The sequence below is a fragment of the Podarcis pityusensis genome (assembly GCF_964106645.2).
Source record: "Podarcis pityusensis genome assembly, chromosome: 8".
Taxonomy (NCBI): domain Eukaryota; kingdom Metazoa; phylum Chordata; class Lepidosauria; order Squamata; family Lacertidae; genus Podarcis; species Podarcis pityusensis.
In genome coordinates this window covers 35,848,669-35,863,081 of record NC_138033.1, presented here as the reverse complement: position 1 = coordinate 35,863,081, position 14,413 = coordinate 35,848,669, and the positions used below count along the sequence as shown (strand labels likewise).

General features: G+C 48.4%; 1 protein-coding gene across 1 annotated transcript in view; it reads right to left on the bottom strand.

Annotated features, from left to right (window-relative positions):
• Positions 1-4,084: 4,084 nt before the first annotated feature.
• FA2H (fatty acid 2-hydroxylase) overlaps positions 4,085-14,413 on the bottom strand; it is a 59,441-nt gene continuing 49,112 nt past the window's right edge. The window contains exons 5-7 of the mRNA XM_081018212.1: positions 12,910-13,082; positions 9,274-9,526; positions 4,085-8,352 (exon numbers count right to left, since the gene is read on the bottom strand). Of these exons, the coding sequence (XP_080874338.1) occupies positions 8,273-8,352; positions 9,274-9,526; positions 12,910-13,082 (506 nt within the window). The 3' untranslated portion in view covers positions 4,085-8,272. The remainder of the gene's footprint in view (positions 8,353-9,273; positions 9,527-12,909; positions 13,083-14,413) is intronic.

Sequence of the window (14,413 nt, the reverse complement as noted above, 5' to 3'; positions counted from 1 at the left end):
CATACCTGCCTCCCTACCTCCTTAAAATCAGTCCAGGGGATTTCAAGCCTTGATTTTCAGCTTCCCCCTTCTCATCATTCTCAGTGTTCCCCTTCTAAAATTCACCAGGGAAAAGAAAGAATTAGTTGGCTCTGCCTGTCATTGGTTTCCCTGCCTTCTGCCCTACCCAACGGCCATTAACTACCATGGGAAATGAGGCCTGTCCAGTGCCCACAAGAATGGCATGGCATACTACTGGAGCCACCAGAGAGAAGGCCCCATTATGCCTTCTCACCAGTCTATTCACCTTTACCTGCAGGCTCTGAAGCAGGCAACCCCTCTGAGCTACATCTTATGGAAACCCACAAGACTATATATGGGCACAGGAGGGCCTTTAAGTCAGAGATGCTCAGACTTCCGACATTTTATGTACACTTTACCTTAGGAGGTGCGCTTCCGTACACCTTACTCAGTGGAACAGCTGCACTGCAAAATTCAGAGATGTGTGAATTTTGAAGGATGGCTCTGTGTTTCATGGGGGTGCCTGTCCCCATGGTGTGGGGACCTGTCAGATGCTACAATACACCAACAGTAGTGCTAATCTTAATAGGGGGGTGACACTTCATATAGGGTTAGCTGTCTGTGCTCCTAACAGTCCTTTGTCGAACTCTCTCAAACTGACAAATGTTTTTAGGGAAGCTGCCTTTGGCCTCAGTGTTTTAGCAGGAGCCCCCCATGGACTGGTTTCAGTTCTTGATTCTGTAGTCAGGGTGTTGTACTGTAATTTCAACTCCCTTTGCCACAACCAATTGACCTAATAACAGTACTTACAAGGAGTCACCACAAGATGGTGGTGGTATTCTATGTACATGGCTTTACAATGCAACCTGGACACCTAGAGAAACCATCACATCCTAACCTCTCCTAGCTGGTGAAACATACTTGCAGACACCACTAAAAACACAGGTATAAATAAAGTTCACTCAACAGGAGTCAATGGAAAGGCAGAAAACAAATGTTTACACTACTCCCCAAACAAATGCCTTGTCCAGAAGCAGTTAGGGTGAACTTTGACACAGGGGAATTCACTTTGGAGTATCTTCCCCTAGTGCAGCTGCCTGCTTAGGATTGGTTTGTCCTTCCCCAGCACTCCTCCTTGTGTGAGAGGTGGGTGGCTGGGCAAACTGCATCCTCCAAATGACAGGCTTTGGACATGCTTCGGGGACACACACAGGTTGGGTCACCCCAGGCTTAACTTGAGCTGGAGCTCAGCCCTAGATCCCACATCGAGTCCCAGGGTCAAAGGTGAAGTTGTGCAAAGAAATGGAAGAAAATATTTCAGAGCTATTGATTAGGCACAGCCTTGAGATGAAAAACTCCCTTCTTGCCATGTGACACTTCCAGGAAGAACTGACGCCTGCTCTACACAAACAGTTGAAAACACTAAATCAGCAACCTGTTTTCCTGTGGATCCTTCGCTCTACAGTTCCCATCAGTCCCAGGCATCCCAGCAGAAGGGTATCAGGTTGGCATAGAAAGCACTAAATCATTCTACGCATGCTCTGTATTTCCTCTTCTTTTCATTCACTCTTCCACTCCATCTTAAGAGTTTTGGTAATGACAGACATCTATCTTAAGTGTTTTTTGCCCGTAGATTATTCCAGTCTACCTCCTCAATTTCCCAATCTCATTCTATTCCACAGCCCCACTTTGCACCCCATCTCACCCCCATGTCCATGCCTCCTCTCCTCTTCTCTTGTAGTACCCCCCCCCCTTGTGCAGAAATCACCCCATGGTAATCTCCTACATCTTCCTCCTCCCACACATTGCAGTGTGTGTGTGTGTGTGGAAAGCATCCTACTGCACAAAGGTACCATTTGCCCCACCCACTTTTGCTTCTGGCCCCTCCCATCACCGGCATGTGGCCCCCAGAAGGTTGCATGTAATGGAATGTGGCCCTCGGGCTGCAAAAGTCCCCCCACTTCTTCCCTACTATTAATTTTTGGGTTCTTGTTTTAATTTGAGGACCTTTTTCCTCCTATGCCTCATTCTACAACTTTGCCCAGTCACTGCTCAATCTTGCGCCTCGGCGTAGGCCGAGATGCCGAATCTCAGCAAGTTCTGTGTAAAATAAGCTGCTTGAGCAAAATTCTCCGGTTGCTTGGGAGTCGGGGGGAAGGACTCCTCTCCCCTCAAATCATACAACTAGGTGCTTTTAAAAAGAAAGAAAGAAAAGAAACTGGTTTTTTGTCTGAAGAAACTTATTCCACTACGTCCAAAGTGGCGGCGGGGGGGGGGGGGCTGGGTTAAATGAGGAAACATACAGGAACTCTGATGGGATGGGAAACTGAGCAGGGGAGCCACTTCTCAAACAGCAGCTGATGCTTTGCCTTCCATAAAGACTCAGGGGTGTGGAAGTCGGGTCTTTCTGTCACGACTAAAGCAAACTTGTTCTACAGGTAATACAGATGTTTGGCCCATTTCAGCTGGGAAGGGTGTGTGGAGTGCTTGGAGGCACCTGAGGTTCTATCCAGAGCAAGCAAAGAGGTGGGCTGCCTCTGAGGACAGGGAAATCCCAGGACACAATTTTCTTGATGCTTTAACCCAGCAGTTCTCAACCTGTGGGTCCCCAGATGTTGTTGGACTACAACTCCCATCATCCCTGAGCTCTGACCTTGCTAGCTAGGGGTGATGGGAGTTGTAGTTCAACAACATCTGGGGACCCACAGGTTGAGAAAGGCTGCTTTAACCCAAGCTTTGTCATCCTAGGGTCCCCCAAACATTTTGGGCTACAAAATAGAAGTGTAGGCTGTGGCTGATGGCAGCTGCTGCCCAAAACATCTAGAGGGTACCTGGTTGGCGAAGGCTGCTTCAGTCATGTAGTGGGTTGGACCGGATGACCCCTTGGCTGTCTTCCAACACTACAGTTCTAGGATTGTATCACTGGCCTACCTGTTATTAAAAGCGCATTTTGCTTCCCAGAACCAACTACCACTTGTTGGCGGGGGGGGGGGGTGCATTTGTCTCTGCACGCCTGGCACCACTTGTGTACTCCACTTGTTGGAGCAAAAGGCCTCTAAGTGATGCACACTCAATAGGAACATAGGAAGCTGCCCTATAGAACGGCTAGTTCAGTATCATCTGAACTTGGAGTCAGAAACATTCTTGAGCCTGAAGGCAGCATTCACTCTTGGCCAACATTCTAGGGGCCATAGGCAAGATGGGCAAAGCAATGGATGCAACTCTTACCTTTGTTCAGGTGATTACATTCCAGGCGTCCAGGAACAAGAGGTTTACACACACTCTCTCTCTCCTTCTAGGCAAGCAAGAGGCATTTCAGGATGGAGAGAGAAAAGCCAAACATGCTTCTGGCAGCAGGTTGCCCAGTGACAGGCCAATGCCAGAGGGAGGCAACTTGAGAATGTATGAAAAGGGTTTCAGGCCAGGGACGTTCATGGAAGAGGTGTTGGGGGTTGAACCTGGGATCTTCTGCACGCAGAGCAGGTGTCCTACTGTGGGCCATGGCATGGGTAGGCAAACTAAGGCCCCGGGGCCGGATCTGGCCCAATCGTCTTCTAAATCCAGCCCGCGGACAGTCTGGGAATAAGCATGTTTTTACATGAGTAGAATGTGTCTTTTTATTTAAAATGCATCTCTGGGTTATTTGTGGGGCATAGGAATTTATTCATCCCCCCAAAAAAATATAGTCCAACCCCCCCCACAAGGTCTGAGGGACAGTGGACCGGCCCCCTGCTGAAAAAGTTTGCTGACTTCTGGGCTATGGCCTGCCCATAGCCACCTGAACCCAGCCTGCAACCCCGAGCAGGGGTGCAATGTCAGAAGTCACAGCTACCACCTCTGCACTGGGGTCTCTGAGAAAAGGGAGATGAGAGGTGGCCCACAGTCCCCCTCCTACCCTCTTTGCTTGGGGCGACTGCAGCAGCTGGCCACTGTGACAGCCTCATGGCAAGCTGCTGCAAGGCTCTCTTCTAGGTGATTCTGCTTCCAAAAGCTACAACAGACCCACAACACGGCAGCCACAATTGCTCTGCTGCACCTTCCCCCACCTCCCCTCTTCCAGAAGCATGTTGCCGCCACACACATCAACACTTCAAATGGTTTATTTTTTTCAACATATACATCATATCTATGTACAATTAACGTCTACAATTTTATATAACTTCATCCTTATTTTTTTTTTAAAGAAAAAATCCTGTGGCAAACATGGAGGGAGGGCAAAGAGAAATCAGAAGGTTGGGTATAACCGAAAACAGCGACAAAATCCACAACCCAGTGAGCATCTCTTTGCAATTGCCTTTACTGGAAGGCCAAAACTCCAGGTTAGTCGAGGTTTGCATAAATTCTTTCAGGCAAAAGGGCAGGGTAGCATAGAAAAGCTGACACACCGTTAAAATTGACCTGACCAAACACAGGTTTGGGAATGGAGAGATGAAACAGTGGTGGAGAAGCTCACTTGTATTTGTGATTGTGGGCTGGAGAGGGGAAACAGGTGGTGACCCCAGAACCTGAAGTCTTCCACAATCTAATTACTCAAGACTGGGACCCAGTAAGAGAGAGAGAAAGAGAGAGAGAGATCACCACAGACCCAGGGTGTGTTCATATTACCGGCTTGTAATGTAGTGAGGTTCTTTCCCCCATTCCCAGTGCATTAAGCAGCTTTACCACCCTCCAGATGTTCACATCAGCACAGCTTTGATTCCTTTGATGTCTTTACCCTATACAAAAGTGTTTGCACCTTGGCTAGAGACAAATTAACAACCGTTTGTGGACTCCAACTGGTATGAAGCCGGTTTGACAAACAACTCATTGAACAGAAGTATCTTATACCCAAGTACTGGATGTGTAATGTGCTTTGGATAATGCAGGGCAAACACAGATTAAGAACACCTTGCCCTTGAAACCCAACAAGTGCACAGTAAGCACTTGGAATGTGAACACTGCCTGGAAGGAGGAAGGGGTGTAATCTGTAGAGGCCTTGTAAGGACAGCTGCGCGTTGCCTTGGAAAAGCCATCATGGCCTAACAGATGCTGCTGGGTTTGGAGTTCGCCCTCTTATGGGGATGGTGGAATCTCACCAGAGAGTTGGGGATCTAGAGGCCTAATATGGCTCAGGATACCTAAAGGACCACCTTCCCCCATATGAACTTGTCCAGGACCTGACATTGTAAGTCTAAAGTCCTTCTCTGTGTCCTCCTTTCCAAGGACGCTCCGGACAGTGGCAGTCAGGGAGAGAGCAAAACTTTGTCCTGCAGTAGCCCCCTATCTGTGCAATGTTCTCCCTCTGATTATAGCCCCATAATCTTCCCAGTGGAACAAGGGGAAGGAGCCTCTCCTGCCTCGTGTTGTGTGTAGACACTACAGAACCTCACAAGGCTACAACACATGAAAGCAGCACCAGAGGTAAAAAGAGGAAAAGAAGAAGGGACCACAATTTGGCACATCATCTAGCAAGTGGCTGCCATCGCCCTCCCTCTTTATCAGCACGAAGGACCACATTTGACACAATTTTGTTGTGCTCTGGCAGGGAAGAGAGGGAGAGCAAAACGATGACTCAAGGTTCATCCATGCTTACCTTTTGCCCCACTTTTTTCAGGCAGAGGTCCGCACTTTAAAGCTCCATGTCTGAGCACTCCTTTCTCTCTCCCCCCCCTGAGCTTCCCCAGCAAAAACTGCTCTTCAAAGCTGAAGTGCAACAAACAAGAATTTGTTTTTCCCGCAGACTGTTGTTTGCTCCGATTCAGTGCTAAAGAGCAGGTTTTCATGGAGAAAGCTCCACAGCAACAAACCAACAAAAAGAGCAATCGCACACAGAGCCATAAAGTGCAGGCTATGCCTGGAAAGCATGCAGGAACAGTAAGTGTGGATAAGCCCTCAAAGACCAAAGGGGGAGAGACCAGCAGACATTGCCTCTTCCAGAGGAGCCAGAACATACCAACAGTGACCTCCCTGAACTATTGTGCAGTTAGACTATTTGTAGAGGGACAGCACTCTGCCCGCTCACCTTCCAGCAGAAGAAGGGTCTTGGAATCAGGTGCAGGAGAGCATCCTAGTCCTGGAGGGTGTCTCCCAGAAGAACCCTGCCAACTCTGCTCTCTTGACATAACCATCCCACCCCAATCCTGTGACTGGAGGTCACCACCTTCTGGCTCCTGGAGTCACTGGCAAAAACGACAAGGGAACAGGAGGCCACAACACCAAAGCATAGTCCAAGATGCTTACAGCAGCTTCCCCTTACATAGAAAAACACAAAGAGCAGGATTAGACCAGAGCTAGCCTGCTGCATGGCAAGTTGGACCTTCGGGGAACACTCCCGGAGGTCATCACATCTTAGGCCACCTTCCAGACCACCTGCTTATTATGCATTCATCCTGATTTGTTTGCAGGGAGGTTGTACAACTTTTCGTCAAGGAATGTTTACCCACATTCAGCATTGTATTCTGTTACTTTCCTTATTGCAAAAACCCCCCACAAAAAACCACCCAATTTGGGGGAGGTTTGTTGCACAAAATTTGGAGGTTTGTTGTGCAAAAGTGCCAAATCCGCTTCAATTGTGGTTCGATCCCAACCACAAACCAGCATCTTCCTAAAGTGCCCTTACAGGTCTGAGAAGGTGGGATGAGAATGCTCCTGGCAAGGACAAGTGGATCTGGGAATGCAAATTGTGTGCCTGATGCGGAGAGAGTCCAACTACGGTAAGTCTTCTTCCCAAAGGGTGGCCAATGAACAAAGGATGAACAAATGCTTCATCACTGCCTCTGGGAAAAACCACCTCCCCTTTTACAATAAACAGCAGGCCAGTTAATGTTGCAAAAATGACATACTGTAGAGTTATACAAAAAACAATATTGTTCTTCGTTTCTGTAATTATTGCCTGCAATTATCCCTACACTGGACTAAGTATTTTATTTTATTGCACTTTGTGTATAACAGTTATGGATCACTGACAGTTTCTCAAATGTCACGGTTAAGGTACATGGCACATCGAGTGAAAGGCTGCCATCCCATCAAAGGAGGAGAAGTAAGGCACATCAGTGGGTTCAGAATACAGCTCATTGACAGCCCAATGTGGTTTTGCAGATTAATCAGATTGTGAATACTGTAGTGTATACAAAGCAAAGCTGAAGTCAGTTGACCCAGTATGATTTTCCAAGGATTCCTAGGCAGCGTCTTTTTGGACAGATGTTGGCCTTTTGCATTTGACTCAAGCAGGACTGTTTTTTGCATAAATGATTTTTTTGCAATATGCAATTTGTGGCAATTTATCTGTCATTTTTCTGAAAGGGGCTCGCCCTTCTTTCTGTTTTCTTGCTTGCCTGGTTTTGCTTTAAAATCCCACCTCTGCCTACCAACTTCTGTCTGCAACCAAGTCAGTCCCCAAACTCAAGCAGTTCCAAATCAGGCTATGTACTACAATCTCACTTCACCCCCAAATTCTGGGTTGAGAAGTTGCATTAGTAATGGAATAGGGACCAGTCAGGGACTCTTTGGTGCCAGATCCTCCGTCTTTAGACAGGGAGATACACTTGATGACCTCTTAAATAACTTCTAGCTCCGGTGGCTTGTATCCAGCCACTTGCATAGCAAATCCAGAACCCACAGGGCTCTGCTCTAAAGAGATCAGAATCACACTGAGCGTAAAAGGGGTGGCCACTCCGCACACCTGGTGCCAGCTTGTGGGAAATCAGCAGTCTTTTCTTTCCCCTAGTGATTCCCCTGGAGAGGTCAGCCAAGTAGGTGGCATGCAACAAGCTGGACTTAGACCACTGCCCATTGTCTACACAGAAAGGATGCCAACAGGGTTGCACCATTATGCAATCCTGCACCCACCACCCAAACACCATGCTAGATATCAGGAATACTAAGAGCCAGAGCAGTTTGCCTACCGCTCAACACATCACAGGATACCAGTCCTCCAAGTCAGCTGTGGCATGTGCTCAACAATGAAATTCTTACACGTGTCTAAAACCAGAGTTCTACTTTGATCTCAAGGTGCTGAGCTGGGCAGAGTTTGCCCCTTGCCATTGCATCCTGCCTAAGACACTCAGCAACACCACCTTGGTCTTCCCTCTCCATTAGTCTTTGCAGGGCTCCTCCCAGAAGGTCACCTGCACAGCAGAACCATGTTACAAAGAAGCAGCACAGCAGAAGGACAGTCCCCTCTCTCCTCAGGTCCCAGGCTTCCAAGCTCTGCAGAGTCCCAGGGGGCGGCATCCGAGGCTTGCAAGAGGAAAGCAAAACAGGAGCCAAAGACCATGCAGGAGAGTAACGGGTGCTAGTCTTCCTTCTCAGGGGTTTCCTCTGGGATCAGCGTCTGAAACGGATGGTCCCAGAATTTGCTGGTGATGCCAAAGCCTGAAACAGGGAAGACAGAGAGGTGTAGAGTTAAGTCAAGGCATTGGAGGCTTCCATCGGGGCTCTTCCAGTTTCCAGTTGCCCTGTTTATGCAGCAGTCTTCCTGATTTGCTTGCACAAAACTTATGCAGTGGTTAGACTAATGCTGGTCTTTATTAACCATTCATTCAGGTTTCATTGCAGGGCAGTTAGACAAAACGAGCATTTGTCCAGATTTAATTTTGTGGTGCTTATAAGCCTTCCTATCGATCATCTGTGCATCCTAGATTTTTTCAATGTTCACCCCAACACATTCCAAACCACACCATGTCTGCTTCTTTTCTAAAGTGGATTTGTTGTGCTCAGGTGACAGAGCACTTTAATTGTGGAAACCTAAAGTTCCAGAATGCACTTGAATCCTTCCCACAAAATAGTGGCCACCTGGAGGCTCCATCAGCTAGTTTTGGCATTTAGCAACCCTGAGAGATCAGCAGGAAGGGAGCAAAAGTCCCCTCCATTTTGTTTTTATTTTAACAGTACCTGCTTTTTCTTAACACTACCCCAAAACTATTCAGACCAGGATGGGGAACTTGTGGCCCCCCAGATATTGTTGGATTCACAAGAAGTGATCTGCCAGATCAGGCCAGTGCCCCATCTAGTCCACCATCTTGCTTTCACAGTGGCCAACCAGATTCCCCAAAGGGAAACCAGCAAGTGGTACCTGAGCCCAAGAGCCCTCTCCCCTCTTGCAGTTTCCAGCAGCTGGTATTCGGAAGTATTTACTGTCTCCAACAGTGGAGGTAGAACTATTGTGGCTAGTAGCAGGCAAGGCCAGTGGTTAGGGATGATGGGAGCTGTAGTCCAACAACATTGGGGGAGGGGGCATAGGCTCCTATTCCTGTGGTAGCAGCTGTTCAGGAGGCAAAATCCCCCCTCCATTACCTGCGTTCTGGTGTTCAAAATGGTGCTTCACATGGTACGCTTTCATCTCATACAAGTAGCTGCCTTTCTTTGGTGACCCATAATGCAAGTAATAGTGCATCATGTCATAGACAAGGTAGCCGAAGAGCCCCCCGACGAAGAGGGAGGTCCCAAATGCTTCAGGAAATACAACTCTGGCAAGAACGTAGAAAAAGGCAATGACCAGGGATGATGGTGCAGGTGGAAAGACCAGGCGAGATCCATCAAATGGAGACTGAAAGAGAATCGCAAGGAGCAGAATTAGTTACTAGTAGTTCAACTGACACCGTTGATGCTGAGGGACATCCCATGGTTTGGAGTCAAAATACTCATGATGCAGAAGAGCAGAAATGAGTTCCAATGGCTGGACTTGGCTGACACTGTAAACCGCAGTTTATCACAACCACTGGCCATGTCAGTTTGCGGCTGATGGGAGCTGCAGTCCAGCAACATCTGGAGGGCCTCATGTCCCTCATTCCTAGGTTTAATGGAAACAAGCCACACCTTCTGAAGCTTTTGCTTATGTCTTTGATTACCTGAAGTTTATGTCAGAAGCTGGAGTCAGGAGTAGGTCAGCAATAAAAGACACCAGTGTCCATGAAATTTACTCTTTATTCAAAAAACCCAAAACAGTGCAGGCCTAGCATTCACAGAAAGTCTTCCCAGTAGGACTTGCCCCAGTGAAGAAGTTGCGAGGACTGAAGGTCCCTGCCTTCCCACCGCTCTCTAAGACTTCTCCCCTGCTTCCTTCCCCAGCAGCCTAAGGCTCTGTTGTCTTGCTTCTCCTTGCTCTGTCCTCTACATTTTTCTGTCTGTTCAGGGGGAGGAGAGATGGTCTCAACAGGATGGGAGACTCCCTGGATTCTTCAGCAGCTTGCCTCATCTCTATCTGCTGGCCGCCCTCCTCTCCTGCCTTGGATTCTGGACTGCTTTCTACCCCAGCCTCATCCTGCACACAAAACCCTGTTGCCTCTTCAGCTTCCGACACCTCCCTTCTCAGTCTGCTTCCTCTTCTCCCTCTGACCACTCATTGTCATCCCACCACCAGTTCCCTAGCTCTGAACCTTCTACCCTTAGGAGTTCCTTTGGAGATTCCCCCGCTGGTGCCTCCTCCCAGCACTCCTCTGCATCCAGCCAGTCCATGGCAGTTTAGCATTACACCTGAACCCTAAACTGTGGTGAATCCTAACTATGGTTTGTTCAAAGAAGCCAGCTTCATAGCTAATGTGTTGGAGTTGGCTTGTTTCAAACGAACAACAGTTTCAGACAAACCTTAAGTTTTTCGGGTTCAGGCAAAATGGCAAGCGGTGCTTAATCAGAACAGAAGCTTCTGGACACCTCTGCACAGGTACGCCAGTCAAGGAGAGAACATGGGCTGCAGATGGTTCCCATGATAAACTAAAGTTTATCATGACATCCAAATGCAGCCACTCTGGGTATTTGTGGGTGGAAGAGGGGAGGTGTTACTGAAAACACTCCCTGCTTTAACGCAGGAAAACATACTTATTTCCTGGGGGCTTAAAGTGCGCCAACCCACACGATGCATGCTCAAGTGCTAGCCTGTGCGCATTCCTCGAATGCTGCTCCCACCATTTTTCTTCTGCTGCCTCCCAGAGAGAAACATAAGAAAGCTGCCTTATGCAGAGTCAGGCTGTTGGCCCCAAAAGCCCAGTATTTTCTATACAGGCTGGGAGTGGCTCCCCAAGGTTTCAAATGGGGATCATTCTGGCTTGGACCCAGGCCACCTGTAATATCATATCTGCTGCTATGATCCTGCCTGGGTGCTAAGATCCCCATGTGAGCCCCTTCTCTCAGTCCCATCCACACTGGAGGCACAATTGGTGGCGTAAAGAGGGAGAGAGAGACTTTTCTGTTGCTGCTCCCCTGTTACAGAATTCCCTTCCAAGAGAAGCTGGAGCGGCTCCCTCTTTGTTACCCTCCCAGCAGGCAACCTTCCTGTTCAGACACACCTTTGGAAACTAAGGTGCAGGTGATGCAGTTGTCAGGGCAAACTGGATTTTAACTGTTTGTTCTAAATGTACTTCAATTATTCTTTTTTGGTTAAGTTTGTTTTCATCGCTTTTTATTTTATAACCTTGTTTATAAATGTTGTAAGCCTCCTGGAATCCCAGCTGGGGAGGAACGGGTGACATAAATACATTAAAAAGGATCACAAGACCACAGAATCGTAGCGTTGGAAGGGACACCAAGGACACCAAGGGCCATCTAGTCCAACCCCCTGCAATGCAGGAATCCTGTCCACAGCCATCCCGGGGTGGGCTAAAATCACCAACCTTCTGTACAGTGGTAATCTTTCTTTGCCTGACCTGAAGATCCCAAGAATTGAACCTGGGAGCTTTTGCACACACCACTCAGTTCTACCTTAACCTCAACTAAGAAACTTCCTTATACAGAGTTGGACCATTGGTTTTGTCTCTGCACTGACTGGCAGAAGCTCTCCAGGGGTTCAGACAGAGCTTTCCCCCCAGCCCTACCTGGTGATGCTGAGGATTGAGGATGGGACCTTTTGCATGTAAAGCACATCCTCTGCCACTAAGCTATGGCCCGCTTAGGAACTGCATCTGGCCAGCGGGCCAGTTCTAGAAGTGGATTGACTTCAAAAGAAGGACCAGGAGATTGCTCTGAGTGTGCTCCTGATTTCTTCTTTGCAGCCATGGCTTTAATTTAAGCCAGGGTCGCAACAGAAGATTCTTGCCCAAAGCGGATCTTGCATTTGGCTCTGAATCTGATGCAGAAGGTTAGCACCGCTTCCGTTGGGGATCTGCTCCACCTGTTGGAAGTTCCCAATTGGCACCAGGGCACCAGAGGCAAGTTCTGCTCTAATAGTTCCTTTACAGACACATGAGTTACCTGCCCCCACATGAGATGTCACTTCAGGTGGGCATGCCGGGGGGGCAGAGAAACCCCTTTGTGTGCCAAATTTCTTTCTTTTTAAAAAAAAAAATTAATTATTATTTTAAAGTCTTCATTAAACATTTCACAAATTTATACATCGGTGTACTATATTACAATTTATACCCCATCCCATACAAAAGAAAAGTAAAAATACAAGAAAATTAAAACAAAAAGAGACCTAAAATAGGCTTCTGATTGTTCTCAAAAAAAGCTAAATCTCTTGTGTGCCAAATTCACAACGCTAGCAGGCCTCCTGCAGCCCTTGGCCCAGAGGTTTCCCCACGCATACCGTGGAAAGAGACAAGGGCTCGCCTTGTGAAATAGACCACATCCATTCGCATGGGGTAGCTGAATTCAGACTGGAGTTCCTTCCCACACAAGGTAGTTTCAGTGCTCAGGAAGGCTGTTGCTCCGAGTGACAGCCGCCTTTTTTTCCAGCTGCTGCCTCATGGCATTTGCATTCCAAAAATATGACCTTGTAAAGGGACCCTCATCCATCTAGGGTAGCTTTCACCCAACCTGGTGCCCTCTGGCTGTTTCAGACTACAGCTCCCATCAGCCCCTGTCAGAAAGGCTCCACAATGGTCATGCTGGCCAAGGGAACACGGTTATCCTGGCCAAGGCTGATGGGAGTTGCAGTCCAAATCAGTTTTGGGAAAGTTCTCCCCAAGAGGCTACTAGATCGTGTGGTGGCCCATTTACCTTATGATGCTGACCATGGAGCAAGAAATGCAGTGTGATCAGGTAGTAGTTGTTGGCCGGCGGACTCATGTGGAAGATGAAGCGATGGATGATATATTCGACTAAGGACCACATGCACATCCCCACAATGAAGAGCAACGGGAACCAGGTCTTCTGAACACGGATGGAATATGCTACACAGCAGGAAGACGAGAGGTCAGCAAGCCCTACAGTCTGGACCTCCTCATTCCTTGAGGAGGACTTGCTCTAAGGACATCAACACAGCACCCAACACAGCCCCATTCAGCCCAGCAGCTAGTTTCCAACACTGGCCAGCCCAGGGGTTGTCATTTCGATTTTTCTGTGCGCTGGGGATGCCACCCTCTCTAGTGGGTGCACTGTTCCCCCTACCCATCCAAAGTTGCTAGAGTGAAGATAGAGAGCAACCCCTCATTCTGAGCTAGCTTTGAATGTCATCAGGTAGCTGAATCTCATTGGCCACATTGCATGGTGATCCAAGTCAAATCAGAAAGAGGGCAAAGATCTCCCCCCCCCCCAAAAAAGAAACCCAGTTATACAAATTGGTAACATCCTCAGCATGTTCCAAGAGCTTTGGGAGATACAGACCTCATCCTTTCACCCAACCTTTCCCTCTGAGAAAAATCTGAGGGTGGGAACACCCCACTCACCAGACCCCAGAGGATCCAGGTGGGAATAAGAATGTAAGAATTTAAGAAGAGCCTGCTGGATCAGACTAATGGCCCATCTAGTCCAGCATCCTGTTCTCCCAGGGGCTAAGCAGATGCCCCAGTGGGAAACCAGCAAGCAGGATTCAAGCACAAGAGCCCTCTCCCTTCCTGTGATTGGTATTCAGAAGCATCACTGCCTCCGACTGTGGGGGCGCAGCAGAGTCATCATGACTAGTAGCCATTGACAGCCCTCTCCTCCCCTGTGAATTTGTCTAGTCTTCTTTTGTGGCCACCACTGTCCTCATGTGGGAGTGAGTTCCATAATTTACCTATGCGCCGCGTGGAGAGGTACTTTCTTTTATCTGTCCCGAATGTTGTTTTAACACTGTGTCAGCCTGCTGGCATTATTATTGGCTGGGTGTGATAGGAGCAGAAAACAGAAAGCTCCCCTGCTCCCCAAGGAGTAGCCTAGGCTGGCACAGAATGGCACCCCTGAGGGAAAAAGACAGCCAGCCAATGGAGAACAAGGGGGCAGGCCATGCGCCTCAGACTGCAGGTGCCGCAAGCCGGAGTCTGACTGAGTGAGATTCTGGCTCAGCACAAGCCCTTCTCTGTGCAGGGCCCACTGTGGGTGGCGTGGAGGCGGAGGGAGCTACTCGGGACAATAGCTGCTTTCTCCATTCCTGACTCCTGATTATTGTTGCTGAAACCTGCCTGGAGGCTGCGCTCCTTAAACCGCCAATATTTTGAGGTGGTGGCATGAGGTACGGCTTCTGATACAATCACTGTACAGTGGTACTTCGGGTTACAGATGCTTCAGGTTATATACGCTTCAG